The sequence below is a fragment of the Leptosomus discolor genome, chromosome 1 (assembly GCF_034619465.1).
Source record: "Leptosomus discolor isolate bLepDis1 chromosome 1, bLepDis1.hap2, whole genome shotgun sequence".
Taxonomy (NCBI): Eukaryota; Metazoa; Chordata; class Aves; order Leptosomiformes; family Leptosomidae; genus Leptosomus; species Leptosomus discolor.
In genome coordinates this window covers 168,185,255-168,212,822 of record NC_141391.1, presented here as the reverse complement: position 1 = coordinate 168,212,822, position 27,568 = coordinate 168,185,255, and the positions used below count along the sequence as shown (strand labels likewise).

At 41.0% G+C, this 27,568-nt stretch overlaps 1 protein-coding gene across 1 annotated transcript; it reads left to right on the top strand.

Moving 5' to 3' along the window:
- The first annotated feature begins 10,425 nt into the window (after positions 1-10,425).
- METAP2 (methionyl aminopeptidase 2) lies at positions 10,426-27,568 on the top strand. Its single transcript, XM_086480123.1, has 11 exons — positions 10,426-10,606; positions 11,452-11,553; positions 15,041-15,106; positions 15,445-15,547; positions 20,157-20,318; positions 21,788-21,969; positions 22,054-22,148; positions 22,234-22,330; positions 22,842-22,945; positions 25,442-25,557; positions 26,849-27,568. Exons 1-11 carry the CDS (start codon positions 10,426-10,428, stop codon positions 27,099-27,101), a joined length of 1,461 nt encoding a protein of 486 aa, XP_086336249.1. The 3' UTR covers positions 27,102-27,568.

Below are 27,568 nucleotides of genomic sequence, written 5' to 3'. Positions count from 1 at the left end.
AGAATTAGATGCATAAGTAAAGACTGATGTTAATGTCAGTCCTGTTCTATGGCATCTGTCAACAGAAAGTAAGGTTCATTCATATGAATAAAAAGTGCTGACGCTTTGGGAATCGTTTTGTAAACAGATTAAACAGATTCTTTACCTTGAAGAATGCAATGGGAGAAAGAGGGAACGTGCATTGTACGCGCCTTCAATTGAAAAACAGAAAGTTATGTCTAGGAAGAAGAAGGGTGTCCACAAAAATGGATTATACAGACAAATTCCAGGTTAGACCTTCATATGAACTACCTTAACTTCCCACATCAGTCACAGTCACTGTTTGATTTGTCTACAGCCCAGAATCGCTGCTGAAAAAGCATGCAGGTAATGCAGACTCTTTAATTCTTCTCAGCAGCAATCTCAAGAAGTAGTTGGAAAATTAAGCCATACATCACTTTGAGCAGTAGGCAGAGTTCTTTTAGTGTTCATTTCTGTATGACATCTGTGGTTGCAGCTGCACTACAGCAGGTGTATTTTACTTAGTTCATGCTTGCAGCATTTGTGGATGATTTCAGAAGGGAGTGTGTGGAGGAAGAAGTTCCTTAACTTCTGGAGATTCTCAGTTACTCTCACTTCATTTTCTAAAAAGGGTGAGAACAGCCAAGATGAATGTTCAGTGTGTGATCTCTATTCAGTCTGAACACCTTCTGTTGCAATGGTTCTTATCAAGAAATCAAATTATTCGATGTGAAAGTCCAAATGAGGTGATAAAAAATGGCTATAGACACAGGCTGCTAGAGAATGGGCAAGTAATTGCTAAAATTAATGCAGGGAAGCTCAGTTTCCCTAGATTTACTGTTTCACTACAAAAAAATTATAAAGCAAGTTAGAAACAAGAACTCAGTGGGTTAGAATTGCAGACACAGAAATGCATGACTTGCTGCTGGGCTTCAGCCTTCACCCAATAAAAATAAACCTGTCTATGATAACAGACCAAGCAAATGGGAGCTGCCAAGAGACAGGAAAGGGTAGGGACAGTTTAGTGGAAGCTGGGTGACTCAACCCTTTAGATGCTCACCCGTGATTTAAGAAAACCCTAACAGCTGCCTGACTATACAGTGCACTGGCAGATCCACCGGTGGAGTGCTGAAGGGAAGTGTGCAAGACCTTGAGATCACCAAGACAGAAGAATAAAGAGGCTGCCTGCGAGCACAAGAGCTAAAGGTGGAATCAATAGTCTTGCAAACTTAATAGCTCAGAGACACCAAGAGCATGCAACTCTACAGCAAAGCATTTCAGAAGTGCTGTTGCTTTGTTACAACCAGAAGAAACTGGACACCACATCCAGAAAACAACGGAAAAGAGTATAATTCCCTTCAAGCCTACATATTTTTTTATGGAGCTATTCCTCCACGTTAGGATGCTGGGAGTCTCTGCAGCACTTTTAACCTTCGCTAGCCAAGGAACTTCAGTTCTGTAGTCCTGGTGGCATCTCATCAACTTCATGGCCAGATTTAGGAAGAAAATGCACAAATGCTTTTTTTTTTTCCCCACACAGCAATGTTCTTAAAGAAATCCAAAACAGGTGCAGAGCAAGCAGTTCTTCCCTTCAGATCATCAAATTTGTCCATGTTTTAGGCAGAACTGCTATAGTGCCTTGTGAAGAACTTTTTGGTTAGTGCATTAGTGCTCCCATTCAGAGCAGTAGTTATTAAGTCAAATATATGTGGTCAGACAGTTTCCAGCACACAAAACCTTAAAATAATATCCCAAAGCAGTTATTTACCCTGTATTCTGCTAGCAAAGAGTAATGGACCTGCAGTGGCTATGTAGAAGACCTTGATGATCAGAGATAATCAAGAGGACTAGGTATTTAAAAACAGATTGTATCCAAAAAGCAGAGGGTTATTGCTTGACAATTACTCCCCCCTCATGCTAATCCACACTTTAGTTAATTCAGGCATTCAGAACAGCTGTCCCGGTGCTGCATAATTCTGACCAACTCTGCCTAAGCACCAGCCACCCAGCCGAGCTGCCTGCTGCTCTTACCTCTTTCCTCACAAGTGTTGGATGACAGCGAGAAACTGATTGTGGTGAGTGACTGGTCAGCATCATTTTGCACAACAGGAGCTAGACAGGAAGTAAGCCGAGTGCAATGCTTATGATCATACATACATGCAAGGGCAAGTCAGCTTTCAAAAACATAAAACCAAAGATTTTTTTTTTTTTTTTTTTTTTTTAAAGAGGAAGACTGCAGTAGCACCTGGAGAGCTGGAACAGACTTGACCTCAACCTATGGTTCTGCACTGAGGATTACTGACACTTGCTGAATGAAATGCTCTAGATGCAAATGATCTTCACTGGCGCAATATGTTATGGCTCTATCACTCACCTTGAAAAAGGAAACTAAAAATGCTTTGATAAATGGTTTGAAACATTGCCCAGTTTCACCGGCTTTGTTCTTCTAAGTGTTTGTACCTCTTGCTTCAGCTGCAAAGCTATTTCATCATGTCCTAAAACAATGTTTTGCAGAGAACTGCAGTATAACAAGTTATAAAGTGGAGCACACTGGCCTACCCAGCCAACAGAGAGTGTAGTTTTAACAGAAGGTGCTTTTTTGCCTTTTGCAGCCAAACATTACAACACAGCATATTTATGCAGCACGTCCTTACCTTTACGTCCTAGAGGCACATTTGATGCTGTCACAGCTTTTCTGTTTTCCTTTGTAGAGCAGGCTGGTAGAGCTAAGCTTTTCTTGTACTGTTTTTTTCTGATGGCAGTGATTTCACACTCTGTACATTTGTACCCCAGAGCACCACTCTTAACCTCCTCCGAGGCTTGGCTTCTCCTGGATCTCACACTTTTGTACACTAGTGACTTCTGGTGCCATCTTTGGTAACCAATCCCCTCAGTGAGTTCTCTCCAGCTACAGGTTAGCACATTCGCAAGTCCTTGAGGGAAACCAGTCTCATACCTAGCAAGGAGCTGCAACTTCTCTCCAAGATCCTGTAACATGTTGGCAGCCATAGATGTATTTAACATGTTCCATGGTGAGTCCTCATCTGCCTGTGGGATCACAGATGTTTGGGAGACCTTTGGGTTTGAGTCCTCCATAGTGGTTTTACACAGGGAATGACAAGACACTTGTCGCAAAACCGGGTATTTTTCTTTTCTTGTTGTATCATCATTTAAGAAACTATCTTCAGGCCTTTCTGTATGCTCACCTATACAGGTGGCACTCCTGCCTTCAATTGAGCTGAGGAGAAAAAAAAGCTGAATCACTGAGTGAGAGCAGTAACAGTTAAAGAACACAGAAAAGAGACCTGTTAGCTTTGCTGCCTGAAACATATGTGAACAGGCTGGCAGTGCTTCCATTCATAGTTGAGACTGAGCCACGTTTCCTCCCAAGGAAAACACTCCATGATCAAGCTCAGAGACACCCGTGCAGAGCAGCACAAGAAGATTTAGTGCAGCCATTGCCAAACCAGGGAGTCCCTGCGCTGACAGTGTATGCTTTGGACTATGCCTGCTGAAGCGAATGTAACGTAATGTAACATGCTGATAGATTTCTTCTCTCCTATGTAAAATTATTTTCTCTTGCCTCAGTAAAATGGTAAGCAAATAAACCCAAAACTTTGCTTTCTTAGATGTGACATCCAAAGGACTTTTAGATGTAACAAAACCTTGAGTGTCTAAAGAAGTCTTCTCCAGTAGCTGCTGTTTCTATATAGCCTATTTTGTGTTGGGCTTTTTTTTTTCTGTTTGGGAACTGATATTCCATGGTTGTGAGAGAACCACCTTAATTTTAATCTACAACAGTTTAATTAGAGGACTGCCAATGTGACAGATTTATTAACAAGTTTTAGGAGTTTTAAAATCTAAAATACAAAGAAAGTTTACCAAAAAAAAGTCTTAGTCCTCAAGCCTCTGAACACACACAAGCTTAGCTGTAATCACACAGTTACCCCCTACAATGGTAGCTCCTTACACTCTTTAAGCTCAGTGCACACAAACGTGTTCATAGACTGAAAACAACCTGGAGTAAATTTCTGAAATTCAAAAGCAAGTTAGGCAAAAGAAGGTTTGTCCTTGGAACAAAAATACCAGTTTAAAGCAAATGTGATGAAACCTGAATTTAAAACCCAGTTATCCAGAGGAGTCACACCCCAGAGGAATGCTGCGAGCACCGGCTCCCAGTACATTGGCTCGCAGACATGAACCTCATGAAATCCACAGAGCCCTGCACCTAGCAATGTGCTGTTGTTCAATCCATGCCAAAACAGCAGAACAAGGCTATTACATGGCATTCTTTAACTAACTGCTCAAGGTTTGTATGATAAATATATTAAACTCATGAAATGCTGACAGCAGAAATGAACATTAGGTACTACACCTCAAGGAGTTAGGGTTAGGCGTAGGACACTGTCACCTTCCCTCTTGTCCCCCTCTGCTCATGCTGCATGGCAGGGTGCCAGGCCTGGTCATGTGCCTCCCCTATCTCTCCCATTCTGCCTTGGCCACTCCTTTCTGTGTCTTCCCTGAAAAACTAGTTGACAGACTTCCCTGCTCCCACCACTACTGGCATCACACTATTACCTGGGAGTAAAGCCAGGGAGAAGATCTGTAGTGAAACATGAGGACAGCTCTTCTGGTATCTTCTTGCCCCTCTCTTTCATTCTAGTTTTCATCTACAACGAAATGAATGTTTCCAAATTAAGACTGGAGGAGGTGTGAAGGGGAATAGGGAAGTAGAACAATATCCTGGATAGAAAAGAAAATACCTGGTCAAAGAAATATACAGGTCCTGCCTCCAGTGCTGCAGCTGTAAACATTGGTTCCATTACTCCTTGGAATGAAGAAGGGGTGGAGCACCCCAGAGGAAAATAGTTATGTCAGCAGGCTGTGAGAAAGAAAACTGTTTATGTTTTTTACACTAACTGAAGCTGAGGAATTGCTTTCTGTGTGAGACCTTGAAAATCTTCTTCCAATAATACAGGAACCACCACTGCATGAATGGGAATACATTAATGTGTCAATGAATTAAATTACACGAAGTTGATTACAAAACTGAGGCTCAAAATATCAGGTTTTGATAATTTAGGTTCATACTACTCTAAACTAGTGTTCTCATGAGACATGACCTACAATTACTTCTGAGGATAGGCAATGTCTCAGTTTGTTATCTAAAGACTCAGTGAGTACATCAATAAATATGCTTTTATTAAAAAGGGGGTTTATGAGTCTATAATAAATATAAAAAAAATATTTCAAAGATATATTTCAAAGTCTGTGGCCCCGTGACTCTGCGCAGCCTTCCATCCCCTACCAAGACTGCACACAGGCACCGAGATCTGCTGTCAGGGAGACGGTCGCTGTAGCATATCCTAACGCACATATCTGCATACATGCCTAATGCAATAGCTCTTATCACAGAAATATAAGGAGTCTTTTTGAAGCACTGGTCCAGACAATGGGTTGTTTTGCTCATGTGAATCTTGTCGCTTAAAAGCAATTCTAAAAATGAGTTCCAGAGGAGGCAATAAACTGACTTATTTTTATATTTCACAGCATGCATCTATTCATGCAAACTGAAAAGCGCTTGTTTTGTCCCAGTCTGAGTGCACAAACAGCAGTCTGCGCTTCTCAAGGTGACTTTCAGCAGTAAGACAGATTAAATTTATTTCTTTTTAGAAGCACTCCTTGCATCCTTTGAAAATCTGTTCTCCAAAGGATGTTGATGTTGTGACACACACTAGCTGATGGAAGCCAGGATGTTTGGATTATGGCAGACAGGCTCTAATCAAACTGGTGTTTGGTAAAATGAAAAAGAAATCACCGAGGAATGTGGAAAGAAGAGTTAAATGTGAATACTTTGGCTGCTTTTGTCACTTTTAACTTCGATTTAGCTAATTCATCTGGGTTTTAGGTAAAATCTTGGGGAAGGAGTAGTTTCAGAATTAAGGAAGCCCTTTGATCTTGCCCATGCTAAGGAAGACGCAATCTGGTGACAGCTGTCATTCCCATAGTAAATGCTATAGGCGATGATGGCTGAGGAAGTATAAGTGTCCTCTGCCCTCAGCAATTGGTGAGGGGGGAACATCTTTCCTCCCGGAGTTCGTAAGACATACTCGCTCTCACGCAAGAAACATTTTCTTTGTCTACGTCCAGCCTCTAGGCCCGATATTAAACCTCTAGTCATAAAAATTGTCCCATTGACTTCAGTGGATTTTCAGAGCTGAATAAGGACTATGAGTTTTGGCCCTAAGCTAGGAAAAAGAGTGCTAAAGTGTCATAAACCCATAAATAATGGCACCAGTCCCAGAAATACAAACATAAACAAATATAACATCCCTCTGTTCGACTCTTCTTGGACTGATACAGGCCACATACTCCCTAGTCATCCTTCCTCCCCCTCTTTCCAGGATTAAACTGCAGCTGTCAGAGCTGGCTCCCCCACTCCACTCAATGCCATTTCTTGACACTTAAGTGCAGCTTGAAAGGGAAACACAAAAGAAAACATAACATACCCTGAAAGAAGTCTTTTTCTGAAGGTCATAACATCTTCTGCTAGGAAAATAGTGCAATGGGAGCTGCCTTCTTGGAAGAAAAAGAAGAGGTAAGTCTCTGTGTTGTCTTTCAGGAAAGGGTTTCAAGTCCTGCTGCTTAGTTACCACATGTTTTGGACTGCATTCAGCCCTTCCCTTAACTCCCCAGCCACTGCCTGCCTTTGTCCGGGAGGCTGGCTAAGAAAAAAGAATAGCCACTGTGAGAAAACAGAACAGCCCAGTATCTTTCTCCACCTAAAAATGATATTCACGTGTCTCTTCTGGCCAACGGCCTGTCCAATACTGTCTTCTTATCATGCTGCCTAGTATAGCATGAAACTGGAAAATGTAGCATTCATTAATGCATATTAAATGCTAGGAACAGCTGACTGGCAATAATAGAAGGACAAAAAAATCTGAGGTGCTAAGGGCAAGCTACAAGATGTGGCTCACTCTTTCTGCTTCTAAGGGACCAGGTCCTCTCCAAGGCAGCCAGGTGGGGAACACAGAGTCCAGCTGTCAGTATGTTCATGCTCATGTTTACTTTGTTACTGCAGTCTGTCCAGCTTCTTACTCCCACTTTGCAATTTTTTTTCATTCAGCATTCCTTTTTTTGCACATCGGTTATCACGCTATTATCCCGTTGGCTATCTGTACTCTCTTATACAGAGTATAGTGCTAATTCTGGGGCTGGAAGCGGTGCAACCTGGAAGATGCTTAACTTTGCTCCTTCCAGTGTGCTCTCTTCTCTGCAAGCCTGATGAACACAGCTTATGGAGTGCTCCTGGGTCCAGTAACAGCACTTAAGAGTGTTGCATCACCTCAAACTGTAGAGACATATTGCCTCTTATAGCTCACTGCCAATCTTCTTTCACTCTGCTAGGTTTTATTCATATTCTTTGTTAAGTAAAGTGTGACTCCCCTCTACAATTTATTTTCAGCCTACTTTTTTAAGGAAAGGAGGTTTATGCAAATATCCAGTTTCAGGCAGATTTGGCAGAATAACACAAATATGTGTGTTATATATGTACATGTATCACAAAGATAATGATGCCTGGACACACTTAATGAAAATCAGCAGCTGGGTAGATGATAGAGGCCCAAAGAAGTGTTCCCACCAAAAATAGGGCAGGCCAAACTCTGCTGATCGGTGTGGCACCAGTCAGCCGGCCAACTGCACATGTAGTACTGAAGCACAAGCCATCTCTCTCTTCAGAGATTGTCAATGGTGCTGGAGTCATTCTGGGGAGGACAGAAACAACCCTCTGAGAAAATTGCCTTCATTAGTTCAGCTGATCACAGAAATATTTGTTCTACTTGCCCCTTTCCCTCTGATGCCCTTACTTCTGGATCTCATGTCTGCAGCCACTGCACAAGATACATTCTCACCTGCCTTATTTTCCTTTATCTATCTCTGGTCAGTTTTTTTCCTTCTGTATTCCCTGGACTTCTGTAGACTTTATGGCCTCCTTTATCTGTGACTTCAGTTCTAGAGTCAACAAAATCCATGGTCTGGCAACTTGTCTGTTTTGGCACACACCATAGTGAATAGACCAGGAGCACAAGCTGGTAACTCTCTTTTTCAAGCTGTCAAAGGCACCAAAGGGGTTATAGTGAGGGGTAAGAACAGCCTGGTACACAAGAGACTAACGGATTAAAATCTAACACAAAAGTGGAAACACTGCTATAGGATCTCTCGAGACCATTACAGCGCTCAGATACAATAAATGTACAACAGAAAGATCTAAGGTGACTCAAAATGGAGAATTCAGTGAAAACAACCTCTGATGTTCCCCCTCCCCCTGCTGCCAACCGCAAAAAAGACCAGCTTTGTAGATGCCCCTCCTACCTAACTAGAAAACGAGAATGGAAAGCAATGAACAAAAAGCGTTATAGGCAACACTAGTGCACACACTTTTGTGTCATCCTTTCTCAGTAGGAGAAAGACCTATTCCTCCATGGCTTTTTTTGTCAGCCTCAGACAATATCAATTCTGACTGGAGTAGGGGCAACAAAACAGCAGGAAAATAGCAGCGAGCACTAAATGGCTCACCTGCCCTATCGTGTAAGGTTTATTCTGCTTTAACCACAGTAATAGGACCCTCCTGGAGGTGGTCCGGTTGTAATAATTGACACCAGCATATAAGAACGTGGTTTAAAGGGGGAACAAGTGGTAGCACATCAGATCCCAGCTGGTGAGGCATGTCTTACTGCTCTGAACATGCCTTAAGCCCAGGGGAATCAGCTTCCCTGCACCCATCCCGGTCCCATGACAGGCCCAGCTGGATGTTTCCACGTTCGAGTGCTCTTACAAGAAAAAGCACTGGAGAACACGCTGCTGTGACAGCTTCACAGCCCAGGGTGGAGCGTGTTTGATCAGTACTAGAGCAGTAGCTTAGTCTTTTGAAGCCTTGTGCTTGATGAGAATTGTAGTGGGCCAGGAGCTAGCAAGCGCCCATAGGTGTGAGCCTGAGGGGGAAATGGAAGCGAGCAGCCCTCCTCAGTGGGGCCCAAGGGGCAGAATTTGCGCCTCAGTGAGGTACCAGACATGGACAGTTTTCCCAAGCAAAGACCTGACTGAGGAAGCATTTAAAAACACAGCTATGCAGGAGAAGGTCCATTTATAACCTTCGTATGTTAGAAATTATTATGATGCTACATTATACTATATACTATATCACAGGGAAGAGTTGTTAAAATATACCAGTAAGGGAAAAATAAAAGTATTTTTAGCCAGCATGATTATACTAGTTGAAAACCTGTAAACTCAGTACAGGAATTTTAAGTGTTAGGCTGATTTAATGAACCATTAGTGGATGCCGGTAATACTGCTATTTCTCCTTGGTTTTCCTGGAAGTGGTGGAAATGGGACAGGGCGGTGCCTTTCACTATGTATTAGAGTCTTCCTTTTTTGCTCCATGGGACTCAGAACAAGTTATTTTTTCTTACTTTATTTTCCCTCTGTACAAGTTATCTCTCATGTGACTTAGTTAATTTGTTCAGTGTTCTCAAGCTGTAAAACCTTAACATATGAAACATTCCACAGCAGCTACTCCTACTGGGAAAAGTCTGTTTTGTTCTGGTAAGATTTTCCATTTTTTAATTCTATTTCCCCACAAAGATAATTGCTGGTGAAGACAGAGCAAGTCCCTGCCATTGGCCCTCAGCATGCATTTCTGAAACCTTCCTTGGCGATGCCTGCCGGCTTGACATCTTATTCTGCTCACCCTCTCCAAATGGAAACCCAGTGATGAGGAACCGTTTTGTGTCGCTCACACAGTTTGGACTCCACCAGTTCCAGCCGGCTGGAAAATGCAGGAGAGCAAAAGGGGCCTTTCAACCTCAAGGGCACAAGCTGCCCCTAGAAAACACACGTGAAACGTCATCTGACCACAGCCCTGCGTGTCAGTGGGGCCTACAAAAAGGAACCACGACATGACCAGGCCTAAGACTGAGGTTGAGGACAACGACGGTGCCGGCGCCCAACGGTGCCCCCAAGCCGCGGCCCCGGTGACTGGCTGCGGGGTACAGGGGGGCCGCGGCGCTCCGAGAGCGCAGCCACGCCGGCAGGCGGCTGGCGGGCCCACGGACAGCCGGCGGGACAACGGCAGGCGACGGGACACCGCCGCCACACGCCGTCACACGGGCCCCGCGGCCCCTCCCCAGCCGCCGCCGCCGCTCACACCGGGGCCGGCGGCGCCTGCGCCCGCCTGAGGGGCGGTGCGAGGTCAGGCCTCTCCCTCCCTCCCCGCGCTCTTTCTCCTCCTCCCCCCCGCCCCCGGCGGAGTCCTCCAGCCTTCCCGGCGTGCCCCGCGCCCACCATAGAGCGGAGGGCCGGCCCCGCCGCTCGCTCTCTCTCGCTCGCCCCGTGTGTGGGAGGCGGCGCGGCCGCGGCGACATGGCGGGCGTGGGGCAGGCGGGCAGCGCCGCCGCCGAGGCGGAGAAGCACCTCAACGGCGAGCTGCCGCCGGAGCCTGAGGACAAGGACGGCGCGGAGGGCGGCGCGGCGGGCCTCGGCACGGAGGATGGTGCGAAGAAGAAGCGCAAGAAGAAGAAGAAGGGCAAAGCGGGCCCCGCGGGTAGGGGCCGGGCCGCGCCGGGACCCTCTGCTGACAGGCCGGCGGGGCGGCATGAGGGGGCCGCGACCCGGCGGAGCGGGCCCCGTGCGCGGCAACGGGTGGCTGTGGGTGGCGGAGGGGTCCTGCTGGAGGGGGGCGGGCAGGGTGGTGGGGGCCGCTGAGGCCGCTGTCCCGGCCCGTGGCGGCTGCGTGGGCATTCCCCTCGGCGAGGAGGAGGCTGGTGGGTGCCGGGGGGATGCTGCTGCGTTTCAGCGTCAGGGAAGCTGGGGCGAAGATAGTCCTCCCTGCTCCGGTGCGCGCAGAAGAAGCCACCCCTTCCCTTATCCTCTCCTGTGCCCTGAGGGGGGGAAAGGCGTAAGACTGCTGCTGTAAAAGTCACCCCGCATGACGGAGGCTCTGTACCCCTCCCAAGTTCTCTGGGGAAGCCGGAGCAAGTCTGGGCAAATAGTGTAAAGGAACTACGGTTTGGGTTTGTTTTAGCAGGCTAGCAGTTAGTGGCGATCATGCTGTGCGTTTATAATTATCTGCTTCACACCCGTATTATCTCAGAAGAGCAGGCTGCTGCTATGGCAAGAATGAGTTTACTCTGGGAGAAAAAAAAATAATCTGAAGCGTCTGGATAACGCTACCTTTATGTGCAAGTTTCAATAACAGTACCTGTCCCTGTAGTGCCCTACGATCTTACACATTGGTTCTGCTTTAAAAGAAAAAAAAAAAAAGGCGTTGTGTGCTCTGGTAGCTGTAGGATGAGTACAGCATAATATTTTTATAAAGTTTTGATGACTGTTGTTTACTGTTGTGGAGCTGTCCTTTCACTGTAAGTCATACTTTAATTTTACAAACAGGACAAGATACAGATAAAGAAATGGAAGGTGCTCTTGATGATGTAGCAAAACAATTGGATAAGCAAGCACTGGAGGAGAAAGAAAAAGATGATGATGATGAAGGCAAGTGCAACTTGTCTTTTCTCTTGATCTTTCCAGTTTCAGTTTCTTTCTAGACTCACGTTTTAACAAACTTTTACAGATGCCTTTTGGGTTTGTTTTTTTTTTGGTTGGTTTTGCTTGGGAGAGGTGAGATGCAACTGTATGCTTTTGTTAAAGCTTCTTGTTTTCAAAGATCTTATTACTGAAGGGAAATGTTTAGTTTAAGATAAGGCAAGCTGTAAATCATTCTCACTTGTGTTACCATGGTCAGTATAAATTTCTGTTCCAAATGCTGTCTCTTATTCTTGGCTTAAAACAAAAAATACTGAGAAAATTTTAAGGGAGCATTTTAATTAAGAGAAGGTCTTCAGGTCTTTACCAGTGACTTCAAACCGGTTCATATGTAATTCTAGTTTTTCATTAAAACTGAACTGGGGAGCGATTAATACACAAGCGAGGCATACACCTTGTGGGTTGCTTGTGCTATGGAGCTGGTGTTCTACTCAAGTGTCTTGGACGTGTCTGGTATTGGAATCCAGGCTGGATGCATGTTTTCTGTACAAATACCAGATAAAAATGCTGTCTTTCCTTGGTTTTAGTTAGTGGTTCTCAATAGAAATGGACGCTTAAGAAAATACATATCTCAAGATAGTAATTTAGTTTCCTTCTTGTGAATTAACGTTTAAAGTTAGCTCAGCACCTTGAAGTGGTTCTTACTGTTGTGCTTAGAAATCATCTTAGTTGATTATTTTTACAAGGGCCTGCAGTGTTACTATGTGGAGGTAATAGTTGGAAGCTGGGAGAGGGGAGGTTTAGACTAGGTACAAGGAAGAACTTCACCCTGAGGGTGGTGAGACACTGGAACCAGTTGCCTAAGGAAGTTGTGGCTGCCCCCTCCCTGGCAGTGTTCAAGGCCAGGCTGGATGGAGCCTTGAGCAACCCGGTCTAGTGGAAGGTGTCCCTCCCATGGCAGGGGGATAGGAACTAGGTGATCTTTAGGGTCCCTTCCAACCCAAACCATTCTATGATTATTCCTGGAATTCATCATTCTAGAACTTAATTTAATAAATTGGATATAGGAGCTTAAAAAATAATGAAGTCAGTGTGCTGGGATATATGAAATTACAAATGAATTGATCTTTGAACATTATTAATCTGTATATAACATCCAGTTTCATGCAGTTACTTTCTATAGAAGTGTATTCTGATGGCTTATTTATTTTATGGTATATCTCAGGTTATGGAGTTGAAAGATAATTAATACAACACGTGCCTTGCCGTCATTGCAACTAAAGAAAGAAGTATTGAGGAGGATAGTGAAAACTTTATACAATGAAAAAAACCTCTGAAAGTTGTTAGAATAGTTGTAGTTCTGTCTCAGGAGAAATAACATTGTTAGTCATAGATCAAGTGCTCTGTTCTTTTATGCTTGTTACAGTATTAGCAATTAGTATTAAGTATGAAAAAAAAATGAAGTGGTGCTATCACTGAAATAAACTTTCTTTTTTCCACGTCTTAGGCTTGGATGTGTTTTTAGAAAAACAGTAATATTTTTGCAGAAAAATAAAAATTACCGTCAGTTTGTTTTTTTGAACACAACCGTGTGTTTTTGCTTGTACTGGTTCTCACCACTTAGCATCTCAATTGTGTAGTTTCAGAGGTGTTGCTTAAGACATAGTGCTGCATTAGCTTAAACCCAATAAATTATCTACACCTCCCCTTTTTTTTATTCGCCCTTGTTAAGCCCATAACTGAGTGGCCTCAGAAATGAGACTGTGTACCTTTTGAAATCTGGGAGAGATTAGGAAGTGCTCTTCAGATTTCTGTTGTGGTGTTACAACATGCTGATAGATAAAACTTTTGCATGATACTAGGCTGTTACTAAACATACCAAAATGGCATAAGGTTGGGCTTCAGTTTTGTGAAGATCTTAAATTGCTTGTCTGGTGAAAATTTGTTTTCATTACCAGCTAAATAACTGAAGACAAACAGGGTATTGGTCAGATGCAGTAGTTATGTTTCTGGCAGCACAGTTAGTCTGCAGCAGCCTTCAAGGACGTGAAAGCGTATGTCCCGTTAGTTTGTCTTGCAGTTGGCAGACTCACCTGCAGCGATGTATGAAAAAGCCACAATAAGCGGATAGCAACAGCGACCACACTTAAGACATGCGGTACTTCTTTTGCAGTTTAGGCCTAGCATTAAAAAAAAAAAAAAAAAAAAAAAATCACTGGGTGAATGAACTGGAGTCACATCTAATTAATTTCTTGATGAATGGTTTGAGCACAGCTCAAGGTCAAGAGAGTGGCAGTTACTGCATTTTAAGGAAATTTATATGTACTATTAAAGATTTTTGTCTGCCTATGAAATGTGGATTGATGGAGAAGGTGATAGGCTGGGCTATGGTGTAGTTACACTAGTAGTACGATTTACACTTGCAGTTTTTTACAAAAATTTAAAATGAGATACTTGATGCCAAAAGGAGGGGCGGGGGTGACACATTCCTGAAATTTGCCCCAGCTGCAAGATTACAGCAGTCACTATGGCATGAAAATGTGGATGACACTGACCATCAGGAGAGGCTTGAAATCTAGTGACTGGAAAAACTGGTCAGTGGTTTGGTTTGGTTTTGTTTTTAAATAAATGAGGAAATACAAGTTTCTGTATAAATACATTCAAAATGACAGTGCTTTGACTTGATCTTAAAAATTCTTTCAATTTTACTTTTTACTTTAGATAAAAATAAATGTAGATGACTAGTGCTTATCCATTTTGAAATGAACTTGTGGTTAGGTCCAGAAGGTTTGGTTAGATGGTATCACATTAGATAAATACTTCATTGTGTGTGAGATAACAAAGCATTGGATGTAGCCAAACACGAAGCCCATGGGGCTGTGGATAACTCCCAAATGTGACTGTAACACGGTGAGGCCGATTCTTGGTGCTTACATGCTGTGCTGTCTGAAAACCTCCTGCTGGTACATCCCACATGCAGTGTTTTTGCTCAGTGCTGGTTGTGACTTTCCCTGTTATCTCCAGATTAAACTCATCCTGACCCAAGTGCTGTCATCTTTACTTGTTTGGGTTTTTTAGCTTTCCAGATGCGTTAAGTTCCTTTAGCTGAAGCATCAGGAGATGGGTTTGAAGCAGTAATTCCTAGCTTTTTGTTAGCTGTTGTGTCTAATACAGTTCTCTCTCATGCACACCCCCAACCCCAGGCATCTTTTTGGGTGAATTGAGGATCGAGGACTTTCTGAAAACTCTTTCCCTGAGCTGCTTTTTTTCTCTTGTTTGTTGACATGTTTAAGTCATAACTTTAGAATTATTTTTTTAGGTCTGTTTGGTGCAGGGACTGAAAGTGCTAATGGTTTGGTGACAGCTTCTCACTGTTGTCTTTTAATCCATTAAATTCTGCTGTGAAAGAAGTGTTTCCAAATAGTCCAGATGGTTTTGTGTCTTACTCAGAGTTTTTGGTTCTTTTTATGTCACCTGAGCACTTTCTTTCCTGTAGATGGAGAGGGTGAAGGAGATGGAGCAACAGGGAAGAAGAAGAAGAAGAAGAAAAAGAAGAAAGGACGTAGGTATCAAGCACAAAAATACAGACTGCATGAATATTTGGTATAAGCATGTGTAAGTGCTGTTCTTCGCAGCTGAAACAAATTTTGGGGTGCAGTTGGGGTTTGTAGGCTAAGTCTGGCGAAGTCTTCTTCTTTCTGATATCACTGATTGCCATCTTAAGTGTTGGCCAAATAAAGTCACATGAGGGCATCATGATAGGATGATGTTTTGGAGGAAGGCCAAATTCTAGTAAGAGGATCTTAAAAAACTTGTACTGCTTAAGTTTTGTGGTTGAAATAAGATACTTAGTGTTTCCAGTGTACCGTATGTAAAACTTCCTTAAATTACGCTCAACAGCTAAGGTCCAGACAGATCCGCCTTCTATTCCAATATGTGACCTATTTCCCAGCAACATATTCCCGAAGGGAGAAGAATGTGAATACCCACCAACACAAGATGGGTGAGTGTTTTAAGCTTAAAAAATAAATGCTGTCATCTGGATGTGCTGAATTGCAAAACTGTTAATGTACAACTAAATGGACAAAGCGAGTTGTAATGTGGGTTTTTTTTGGTTTGGTTGGGTTTTTTTTAACTGGATCATCTGAACTTAATGAATACAAGTCTTCAGGCAAGAAATGTTCCTCCTTCGTTACCCTTTTAATTAAGGTGTAGCCTGTATGAGCAGAATTGCCATGAGGCAGGGGACCTCGAGACTCAAGGGACCAACAACATTTCAATAGGCAACTTGTAAGAAGAATATAGTCTGAATTAGAACTGAGTGAAGGCTTAAAAATTAGGGAGATGAGACACTGTTATGCAGCAGTTTTGGGCGCATCTAGAGGTCAACTTTTTATTACTTGTATTTTTTGATAGAGACATGTCAATCTCTGAGTATGAGACAGTTTAACTTAAAAGCCTACGTGTGTATTCTGCACTTTGTTTCTCTTTGTTTCTGTGTATATATGGTTTTTATAACTTAAACTGGTTTTTATAATTCATAGTGATGTGGGAATAATGTCTGATTTTACTAAACAACCAATGGCTTCTAGTGGTTTACTGGAACAGTGATCTGCATCCTTATGCTTTTATAGGGTATTACTATTTATTTATGCTTTGTTAGGAACTAGGATGTGCCAACTTGATTGAGTTTCCTGATTTTTTTTCCTGCATGAAGTGTTGTGGAAAGTTACGTTTTACTTGGAGGGTCGGGGGTGGCATTACCTTGACTTGCATGAAAATCTGAATGAAAAGACCGAGTATTACTGAAAACATCCCAGGAAATTTTGAATCAAAACTCTGAAAAAATAGTTTAAACCAAAGGGGGGGGAAGAGTAGATAAATATTTATGTTTCTGAAAGCATTGTTTAGTTTAAACCACCAATAAATGTTTCAGAGTAATTTGATTCTGAAAAAATAGTAGATTAAAGTCAATGTGTGTTTTTCATGGAGTGTAAGCAACATAGTTAAGAGCCTAGTACAACCTATAAATTGTGTTCAGATATTCACAGATAATAGGGTTTCACTTTTATGAGGTTAAAATTTGGTTTTGAGGAAGCCTTTTCTTTTTAATGACTTCAATTTGATCACAAGGTATGCTTGTATTTATTTATAAATGCCCGCCCTGTTTGTATGCACGGTATTGGCATGCTAGTGAAGGACTTTCACAGGGTAGTCCTGACGGGCTGAGCCAGGAATGATTCTTTCGTGCTTGAGTTAAGTGTTTGTCTGCATTTGCCACGTTCAGAAGGACATGATTTAAACAATCCAGGAAATTAGATTATAAACATCTTAAGCATGTTCATAGTTTATTAACAAATAACACACTATTTTACACCTCTGTTACATAACCAGCTATTGAAGATTAAGTGTTTTGCTCTGGATTCTTTACTATTCATTTGAAAAGGAAAATAAAAAAAAGCCAAACAAGGAAACCCACTTTTTCTAACAGGATTTAAGTGGGGCATCTTTTCTGTACTAAGAGTGTTCTGCTATAGAAGAAGAATATACTCTCCTAAGGAACCTGAAATAGTTGCTTTATATAATTTGCTTAAGCAAATATATGCTTAGTTTTGATACTAATTTAGACATTTAAGTCTTATGATGCTACTTTAGCATTTCCTGACATAAGCAGCTACTTAAACTAGTAGCTGACATGAATGCCAGAATATTTCCTATTCTGAATAATAGTTTCATTTTATATTGGTGAAGTGTTTTTGTGCCACTTCCCTTATTCATGCTGAGGTCAGTAGGGTTTTGTCTTTGATTATTTTTTTTTTTTAGAGTTGTGCTTCTATTCTTAACTCTTGGTGTCACATGCTTTCTAAAGTTACCTCTCATCAACCTAGAATTGTGTGTTTTGTGTGGGAAGTTGAACTAGAAGTGGGTATAGTTCATTTTTCAGGGGAAAAAATAGCAGAGAATCAATTTTTATATAGACAACAGACTAACAGCTTCGATATTTTTATATCTCAAGTATTTAGTTTTGTTTGAAGGCTTACATCTTTTGTTGAAGACATCTGACTTTGAAATGATGCTACAGAGAGGGCAGAGAAGCTATAAGCAATCTTTCATGATATGCCAGTTTTGTTAAAGTGAGATTAAGGAATTTTTGTCCCTGCCTGCTTGTTTCTGCCCCTGTGCTATGATCTGGGTTAAGATAACCTAGGGGAATTATTTTCTGGAATTGTTATCTTTGATCGCTAAAACATAGTTTACAGCACAGTCCTATAAGGATTTGCACTAGTGAAAGCTGGGGGCTGTGAAGTGGAGTGAAAAGATGGGAACAAATGACTTGGAGCAATAGGTGAATTTCTTAAGCTGACTTGTGGTAGCCAGCACATTAGGAGACTGTCCTCAGAAAGGCTTGTTGGCTCATGTACCTGTTGGAGGACTTGATGTTTGGTGTGAGACCTTTCTCTGATCAGTTGATTTTTTGCATGTCCTGAAGTGCTTAGGCACAAGCAGGATTTCTTGTCACCTCCTTTCCTAACCTCCCAGGTGGCAGTGGTGCAGTTTTGGCAGCCAAATGCTTTGGGTCTGATAAGAGTATTTTCAAATGTAGAGGCTATTTTGTCCCCCAGTCAACTTGCATGGAGTGACTATACACTGAAATCCAGTAGGGTAGAGCGAGGATGGCTTCCTGCCAGTTTGCTGGAGTTTGTGCTTAAGTCTGTGACTAATGGTGGAGCAGCTGCCCAGACTCTGTCAGCAGCTTTTGCTACCAGAGGATGTTCCCTGCTGGAATCCGGAGCAATCTGAAAGGATCCCCAAGTCCCTCTTCCCCACTGTTTTTCTTCAGTACACCTCTTTCATCTTCTTTGTGTTTGCTGTGACTGCTGTGCTGGCATAGTCCAGTTTCCAAGTAAGGCCACTAAGGGGGCTTAGGTGTTGCAGCCTGTTGTGGTTTTGTTTGGGTGTTTGTTTTTTTTTATGGAGTTTACCAGTGTAAGGCAAATTCTGAGAGTAGTATGTGTGATGCTTGCTATTGCAGCAAGAAAACTGCTCAGAAAAGTAAGCATGGGATTTCTCCTTTGCACCGTTGTTACTTTATCTGAAAAGGAGCAGGAGGTTCAAGGGAAACAAGCAAAAGGGTCTCAAATATTTGGATTTGGATCTCTGGTCATCCTGAGAAAAATTTTACAGAATAGCCTGTTATCCTTCACTTTTTCACCTCTGCTTTAGGATTGCAGTCCTCTTAACACTGTATAAATACTCAGTTCAAAATGCAGCAAAATTGCAGGGCATAGTCTCTTGGCTCACTCATACCTGTTTTTTGGCTGTGAAGGAAGCTCTTAGAGTGGAGCAAGTTACATGTCTATGAAACAGTTAAGTAGCTACACCTTTGGACTTCAAAAAGTAATCCTATTCAGTTGTTTACTTAGAATCAGCTTTCTTACATTGTGTAAGGTAAAGGTAAAAGTTAATTTCTAAATTTGGAAACTTTGGCATAATCCAGCATCTTTGATCCATCTTGTCTATCATCCTTTTTCTTTTATCACCCACCTGTTGGGTTGTGCAGCTATGTATTGTTTTTAGTAGTACTTGTCCTGCAAAACATATATGGAGCTCTTTAAGTTACCACCAGGGTTTTTTCCTCATCATGACAGGGCTCCAGCTTCACCATTTGAAGGGTATCCCTACTGTGTAGTCAGAGGAACAGTTTTTTAGTTAAGCTCTGACAGTTGCTGGAGTGCTTAAGTTACTTCTTTGTTTGCTTTCTTGGAACCTTAGTCGTATGGCTTCTTGGACAATAAAGAAATACATTCAAAACTAATATTTAGTCTTGTGTTAAAAATTATTCTTGTATTTTTTCCGTGAACCTACCAGAGCCAAAATGAGTGATGTTCTGCTGGAACAAATGTTAATTCACCATCCAGCAAATTTAGAGAGGAACTTCCTGGCATGTGTCATAGTTCCTATGCTGTGTTATTACCTAAATATTCTGAGGGTGAGCAAAAGTAATACTGGAGCTGCAAGCTCTTAAATTTTGAAGGCGCTTCTTGTCTGTGTGTCAGTAACAGTTTCTGGGCCAAGTAGCTATGCTAGAGTGCTGAGATTCTTCTCTGTACAGGAAGAGGACTGTCTGAATGAGTAAGATTGTGCAAAAATAAACTTTTTGCATAAGCAGAGCATGTTGCAGTGATTTGCCATGCTAAACTCAAGATAGAATTGCAGGCTGTTCTGTCTTTTCAAAAAGTGTTATGCATCCTTCAAGCGCACTGCGTCTCTGGGCTTTTGGGAGGCTTGGGACTTCTGAAAATTTAAAGGGAATAATGTGGTTTGTGGTCTGAGTTTAATTTCGGTGTATACATGACTTTTTTTTTTTTTGTCTGCAGTGTTACTGCTTTTCACAGGTGCCAGTCTGTGGTGCTGATAGGTTTGGTTTGTTTTTTTTTTTCTAATAGGCTTCCTTTGTTCAGAAAATTTCATAAATCAGGATCTTTTCTGTTGCACAGGGGAATGTAGACCTGACTGGTTAATAAACGCTTTGCAGGCTTTAGACAGAAGTCATAATGACTACTGTGATTATAGTAAATTTTCATGACACACTTTGTTTCTTTATTTTGAAGGCGAACTGCTGCTTGGAGAACAACTAGTGAAGAAAAGAAAGCCCTAGACCAAGCCAGTGAGGAAATCTGGAATGATTTTCGGGAGGCTGCAGAGGCACACAGACAAGTGAGGAAATATGTTATGAGCTGGATAAAACCTGGAATGACAATGATAGAAATCTGGTAAGGACACAAATCTTCTCAAAGACCTCTGCTGTAGATTTTTCTTCATTCTCCAGAGGGGGAGGGATTTAGTCTCAATTTTGTGCGCTTAATTCACTGTCACGAGTGTTGGGAGGATTTCTGTTTGAAGTACACAACCAATATCCCCAATTATTTCCTTTAAGTTTCCTCTTATAACACATTCTTGGCTTATGCAGTTTTACAGGGCCTGGAATCGTACTGAATTTCAAACTAAGCTTTCAGTTATGTTTAGTTATTTTGAGTGCACACTTGATTTTAATCTTCAGTGCCTTGGCTACTCTTGCACATAAGTTCTACAGCGGTGCTGAGAGAAGCAGCGATGGTGGTAGTAAACAACCTGGCTTTTGCCAGAATTGTCAGTGAAATGCTGTGCGGATGAGCAGTGCCGGTGCAGTCTGTGGCTGGGAGTGAGTGAAGAGACATAAAAACGGGATGGCTGTGTACTCGGTCCAGGGCAAGAAGATTTTTGTCTATGTTTAGTCTTCGCCGACTGAGGTTTCTGTGGTGTTCTCAGTTGATAAGAAATAACTGAGCGAATGGGTTAAGATAAACATAAGTTTGATTAAGGTAAAGTTTAAATAAATAATTAGCCTGGACTGATTCTTGTGATCTTCCAACTATTCCTTTTTCCATCCTTCAGTTTATCTAGAGTGCATGTCTGCTGTCCAAGGACTGCACTTACCCAGGACAGTTTAGCTTTCAAAATCGGGTGCTTTCAGCCTGGTACGACTGAGGACTGTGCTGACAAGAGCAGGGTAGTAAGACAGCTAATCAGGGCTGATCCCCAGGGTAACTGTGAGGATAACAGAAAGAAATAATACACCATCAGGGAAAGTGGAAGACAGACAGCTGCCTTAACAATCACTAGTCTGGCTGAAATAAATCTGTCATACTGAATTACACGGTTTGACTGTTATAGTTATAAGCAATAATTTTCTCAAAACATGATTTTTCTTCCTAAAGTATCTCAGAGTATGGGGGCTTACCTGTTAAAATAAGCTCTCTTCTTTTTCTTGATTGCTCTGAGTGAATAGCTTCCTTAAATGAAATCAGAGTATGGTGCACTGGTGTGGGCTGCAGTTTACATAATTTGCTGCCACTATAGGAGTATGCACTGGTGTAGCTGTAGCTTTCCAGTAGCTAACAGCTTGAGAATTGGAGATCTTAAAATTAGAGTAAAAACGCTAGTGAAGTGCTCAAATTTGACCAAGAAGGGGTAGAAGAAATGACACAAAGAACTGACGATTATTATGTTGTATTTGTTTTCCAGTCTAGAGTCTCCTTCTAGTTGGCGTACAAGTAGGTTAAGATTTCACATTAAAACACTGCTTGAATATATTTCTGAGGTTTTGTTCTTGCGTTGATTAATTTGAAGTTGTCATAAGAAACATTAATGACAACTGTTATGTTCTTTTTTTTTTTCCTTCTCCCTCCCTTCTGCCTTGTAGTGAAAAACTAGAAGATTGCTCACGTAAGCTGATAAAGGAGAATGGTTTAAGTGCGGGTCTTGCGTTTCCTACTGGATGCTCTCTGAATAATTGTGCCGCCCACTACACTCCCAACGCTGGAGATCCGACAGTCCTGCAGTACGATGATATTTGCAAAATAGATTTTGGGACACATATTAGTGGTTAGTTTTCATTTATGAATTAAAACTTTGAGAACATTCTTCAGTGCAAAGACTGTGAAGCTAATTAACTTCTGCTGATTTCAGGTCGTATTATTGACTGTGCTTTTACAGTCACGTTCAATCCAAAATATGACAGACTATTACAAGCTGTAAAGGATGCCACAAATACTGGAATAAAGGTATGGTCGTTACGTCGGTCATTTACCACGTCTTTTACGGTGAACGTTGCAATTATTTTCCGTTTATATTTTACTTTATTTTCAGTGTGCTGGAATAGATGTACGTCTCTGTGATGTGGGGGAGGCCATACAAGAAGTTATGGAGTCTTACGAGGTTGAAATTGATGGCAAAACATACCAAGGCAAGTTCTTTCCTTTATATAAGGATAGGTGCTTTTAGGGTATATGTATTTATAAAAATATTGATTTTTGTATCATATTGAAAAGAGTTCTGTACTAGAAGTACGGTATGAGTGACTTGGGTAAACAGGTGTTTCTGACTGGCTTGCTGTTCCTCTGGAGGAATGTTCTTGGCTTGTCCTTCCAGGCATTATATCTTTAACAGATAAGATGAAGGCTAAACAACGGTTTCAAAATGTAGAAATGATTTGATACCTGCTGTTTGGCTTTATTAATAAACTTCTGTTACTGTTGGAGTTGCTAGTCTTCAATAATGAAGTTTTGGTATAGCACATGAAGCGAACTTGTGTCTTGGCTGGAATTTGTACGAGATGTGTGGATAGTTTTGTGTTTAGTTCCTCTGCACTATGATGAGTCCCTGTTGTACTTTCAGTATGGACTGACAAACCAAACTGCTTTAAAGGGTTTAACATGTTAGGAAATTGCCTGTAATGTTAATGTTTTCTTCAAAAGTGAAACCAATTCGCAATTTGAATGGACACTCGATTGGGCCATATAGGATACATGCTGGAAAAACGGTGCCCATTGTGAAAGGAGGAGAAGCCACAAGAATGGAGGTAAATGGAGTTCTTAAATCTTTTGTTAAGTTTCCCCAGCTGTCACTGCAAGAATAATATTTCCTGTGCAGTCCTCATGAGTAGTATTTGTGGTCCAGGTGGATAAAAGCAGCAGAGGAGAAACTTTGCAGTACTTTGTAATGTTCCTGTAAAGGAGTGATTACTCTTGTTTCATCTCAGTGGCTTCTCCATTTAGCCCTGGAGTGTGCTGGTATCTAACGCTTTCTGAAATTGAAGTCTTGGAACCCTGCTATTTTTAAAAAAAAAAAAAAAAAAGACAAAAACCACACCAAACAACAGGAGAGAAACCAACCTTGACATCTGAATGGCCTTAGGGATGCTTTTGGAAACTTGCATATTTATTTCTCAATGTGTACATGTTACTTGAATTCAGTGTTGGGATGCTGCACTTGGGAGCAGGGAAGAGGACAGGAATTCAGGTTTTGGGGTGAACTTGAGGGACCAGAGTTTTCCTGAAAGGTGTTTGGACTTGCCAGTCATTCATACTTTTGTTTGTTCACTCTGTAATTAAAAAGACAAAATAACAATCTTTTCTTGCTTGGGTAATTCTTGAGAAATATTTCTGTAGTGTTGTAGTTTTGGGTGACTTTTTGCAAGCGTACTGAGATCTGGTGACTTTCTTGAAAAGCTTCTGGTACAGTTTTTCTTTGCAGATAGCAAATGTTTAATTGTATTTCTAGTTAGGGTGAGAGGCTGGATGAAAGGTGGTATTTGAACAGTGTTTTGGAGCAGGGAAAGAGAAATTGCTGTACACGATGCAGCAAACTGCCAATCGGAAAGGTGGTATTAAAATATGTAAACCGAGATTTAGCCATCATTTTGATGTAAGCTCATGTTCTGACAAGATAAGAAGGCTCATTTAAAAGATTGGTAATGAGATAAGCTTTTAATTTCATTCCAAGCCTGATCACTGATCAGCAACGATCACTAGTAAGCCTATGAGAGTAAATAAGACTTGTAAGAGCTGAATAGGGACAGGTGTGGTCTGGACAGGACTTTTTTTGAGGTAGGCTCACTCTCATCACCCAAAACTTGTCTTATAATTGTCGATCACCTTGTTAATGATGTGAGCAAAATGACACGGTTTTGAATATTGTCTTATCGATAGGAGTGTGCAAAGGGATTACAAAGTATTGGAAAAAGAAGGTAGAAAAAGCTTGTGTGCCCTTCTAACCATTCACTAAGCTAAAACAAGGTCTTGTATATCCTACATCATCAGTATGTTACTAGTATAAAACCTAAGTGTTCTTTAAGCAAATCTTACTTAAAGATTTCAGAGCTTTGAGATTGTTGTAATTGAATATCAAGACACTGGGGAGAAGCCGTTTTTTAATTTCTTCAGCTTCTGTAGGTTACTTAGGACACAGTCCTACATCGTTAAAGACAGAGTTTTGCCGATGAGGAATGTGGAGCATAGCCAAGCTCTTACTGTACCCTGCTAATTATAGTATTGAACTGCAATCCAATGAGTTTCTTGTGATGGAGAGAAATACAGCCTCTCATGATCCTTAGCCTGAAAAAGTGGGTGTAAAGCGAATTTTTTTGTGGCATCGTGTGGGGTTTTTTTTTGTGGCTTTGTTTTGGGTGTGCTTTATTTGTTTGGTTTTTTTTTTAAATTAAATCAGTTGAATATTCAGGGATATCTTTTAAGAGTTTCTCTTGAATTTGAAGCCTGGGTTACTGCTTTTCATATGGCTTCTTATTTTTGGGTTGTGACTTTCAAAGTAGCTTAATGAAGTGAAAAACCCAGCTCCCTCTGTCTGTTAATGTTTGATGCCCTATCTTGTCAAGTCCCTTTTGTGGTCCTACCATTAAGGATATATGAATGCACTTGGCAGAAATGAGTTTATATAATGGCATTTCAGTATGTTCTTGGCTAGAATTTTGATAATGCCCTTGCAGATATATATCACCTTCATTTCTTGAAGAAATTCATCTTGTGGAGTGGAAATGAGCAGGTTAAGGGTTTATACTAGCTGCTGTTACCAGAAAATTCTTGCAGAAATTGGGCAGAAAGTTCTTCAGTGCAGTAAGTCTCTGTAATCAACATCTATTTGCTATATCTAAACTATACATTTCCTAGGACTTCTGTCTGATTAGCAAAGGAGAATTACTTCCAGTTAGCAAATGTTTTGCAGCAGAATGTAGTTTCTTAGCTGTGTTAGACGTATGCTTTGACAATGTTTTAATTGCACTGACTCTGAGAAATTGTGACTGGAAATGTGCTGATATTTATGGCTCGAAACAAACAAAATGGTACTAACATAAATAGCTGATGATTTGGACATATCTGTAACCTTGCTGTGTGAAATCTCTGTATTGAATTTTTCTCTGCATTGATTTGGTGATTGAATCTATTCACGTTTAACTACTTGTGTTCAGAACTTGTTACACTGTTATATCAGAATGGCCCAATGTCACTTACTTTCATATTGCAACATGTTCCCCCCCCCCTTTTCTTTTTTCTCTCCTTAGGAAGGTGAAGTGTATGCTATAGAAACCTTCGGTAGCACAGGAAAAGGTGTTGTACATGATGATATGGAGTGTTCTCATTATATGAAGAACTTTGATGTTGGGCATGTGCCAATAAGGTTGGATCTTGTTACTACTGCTGCTGCTATTGTTTTTTGTTGGTATATTGTGCTAGAGCTACCACCCTCTTAGGGTTCAAGTTTGATACAGTACAACTTCTTCACTAATTAAGAAGGCTGTCAGAGGACTCAAAGGGAGCGTTAGCAATGTTTTTGTTATGAAATACACTCTGACTGTAAATCTGGAACAATATGGAATTATTCCAAAGAATCTGGAAATGGAGAAAATACATTATTATGTCTTCAGAAACCTGGATGGGAAGATTGTTAAAGTATCATTACTAATTTTAAAATAATTAATAATATATAGATTATGCTTGTAATTATTCTATATATTAAATCTATAGATTTTCTTTTAAATCAACATCTCTATTATGGTTGTGTGCCACAGTCTTTGTCTTGGTGCTTGTCCCAGCACTTACCAAGCTATTCATGTCATCTGTTTTGTTTGTATAGATATTTTGTGGGGCTTAAGTTCTTGTTTTCAGTGTACTGCTATAAAATTAAATAGATTATTAATTCACAGTTTTCACTGGGATTGCATTTTGGCATTTCTAGTAGCGCAACATATTTTCTGAAGTGAAGGCTATTATGGTTAGAAACACAGCAGGCAGACGTGGTTTTTCCAGACAGCTCTATTTTGTTTCCATAGAAAAATCTAGAAACATGAAAAAGGCGAGGGGGAGAGTGGAAATTAGCCTAAGGGTTGGAAAGGAACTGCTTATGTTTGGAAATGAGTTTATTTTGTGGCAGATCTATCAATCTCTAATTTTTATGCTTCTATATTGTAAGTATGAATAAAAAGCTTGCCAAGTATTTGACTGCAGAAGTAAAACTTCAGTGTGTTAAACCACCAAGCTTACACCTAAATTGGTTCAGATTATTAACCACTTTGGATCTGGAAGAATTCTGGTTTTCTTTAAAAAAATTAATCTCTTTATTATTGTTACTTAAGAGAATGATTCCTGTCACTGCGTTTAGTTTTGCTTGTATGGTTGGATGCAGGTGTGGTCACAATCTGGCTGCCCTGTTCAAAACGGATGGCCAGGGTATTTGGCAGCGTTCAGGTTTGTTTTGAAGCGTATCTTTCTGCAGGAGAACGCACCTTTATTTGTGAACAGAACACCTGATGGATGCAGAAAGACATCCAAAGACTGGCAGCTTTAAAATACCTTGAAATCTAACGCTTTTCTTAATTGATGTGTTTTATCTCTGTAGTGAATGCTTGCTGGTGATACCTCTCTCTCCTCAAACGCGTTCTTCTTTTTTTTTTTTTTTTTTTTTTCCTCAGGCTTCCAAGAGCGAAACACTTGCTAAACGTTATCAATGAAAACTTTGGTACTCTTGCCTTCTGCCGCAGATGGCTGGATCGCCTGGGAGAGAGTAAATACCTAATGGCACTGAAGAACCTGTGCGACTTGGGCATCGTGGATCCGTACCCTCCCTTATGCGACATCAAAGGCTCGTACACGGCGCAGTTTGAGCACACTATACTGTTGCGCCCAACGTGCAAGGAGGTTGTCAGCAGAGGAGATGACTACTAAACTCAAAGCCACCTCAGCACCTTTATACTCTAGGCTTTGTTGGAACATACTATACCAGAATTAATTTGCAACATATTGTCTGTTTTAACAGTGGACTGATGTAATACTTTCCATATTTGGAAAGGAAGGAATTTAATCAAAGGCAAGTCTTCTAATGTAACTAACCAAGAAAAAAAAAAAGCTTTCAGGCCTTTAGAAATATTTCAAAAGTTACTTATTTTTTCTGTTCAGGGAAATACGTGCTAAAAAGTTCAATTTTTAGTTTGGAATGAGTTATACATTTTGTTTTGAACATTTATGATAAAAGATGCTTTTCAAATATTTATATTACCATATTCCTACTTGAATGCTTTGAATGACTACACCTGATTTCTGCACCCAAGTCCTCTATGATATTGCCTTTTAAACTTCCTGGAATCCATTTTGTAAAAAAAAAAAATAAAGACAAATTTTCAGATCTAAAAATA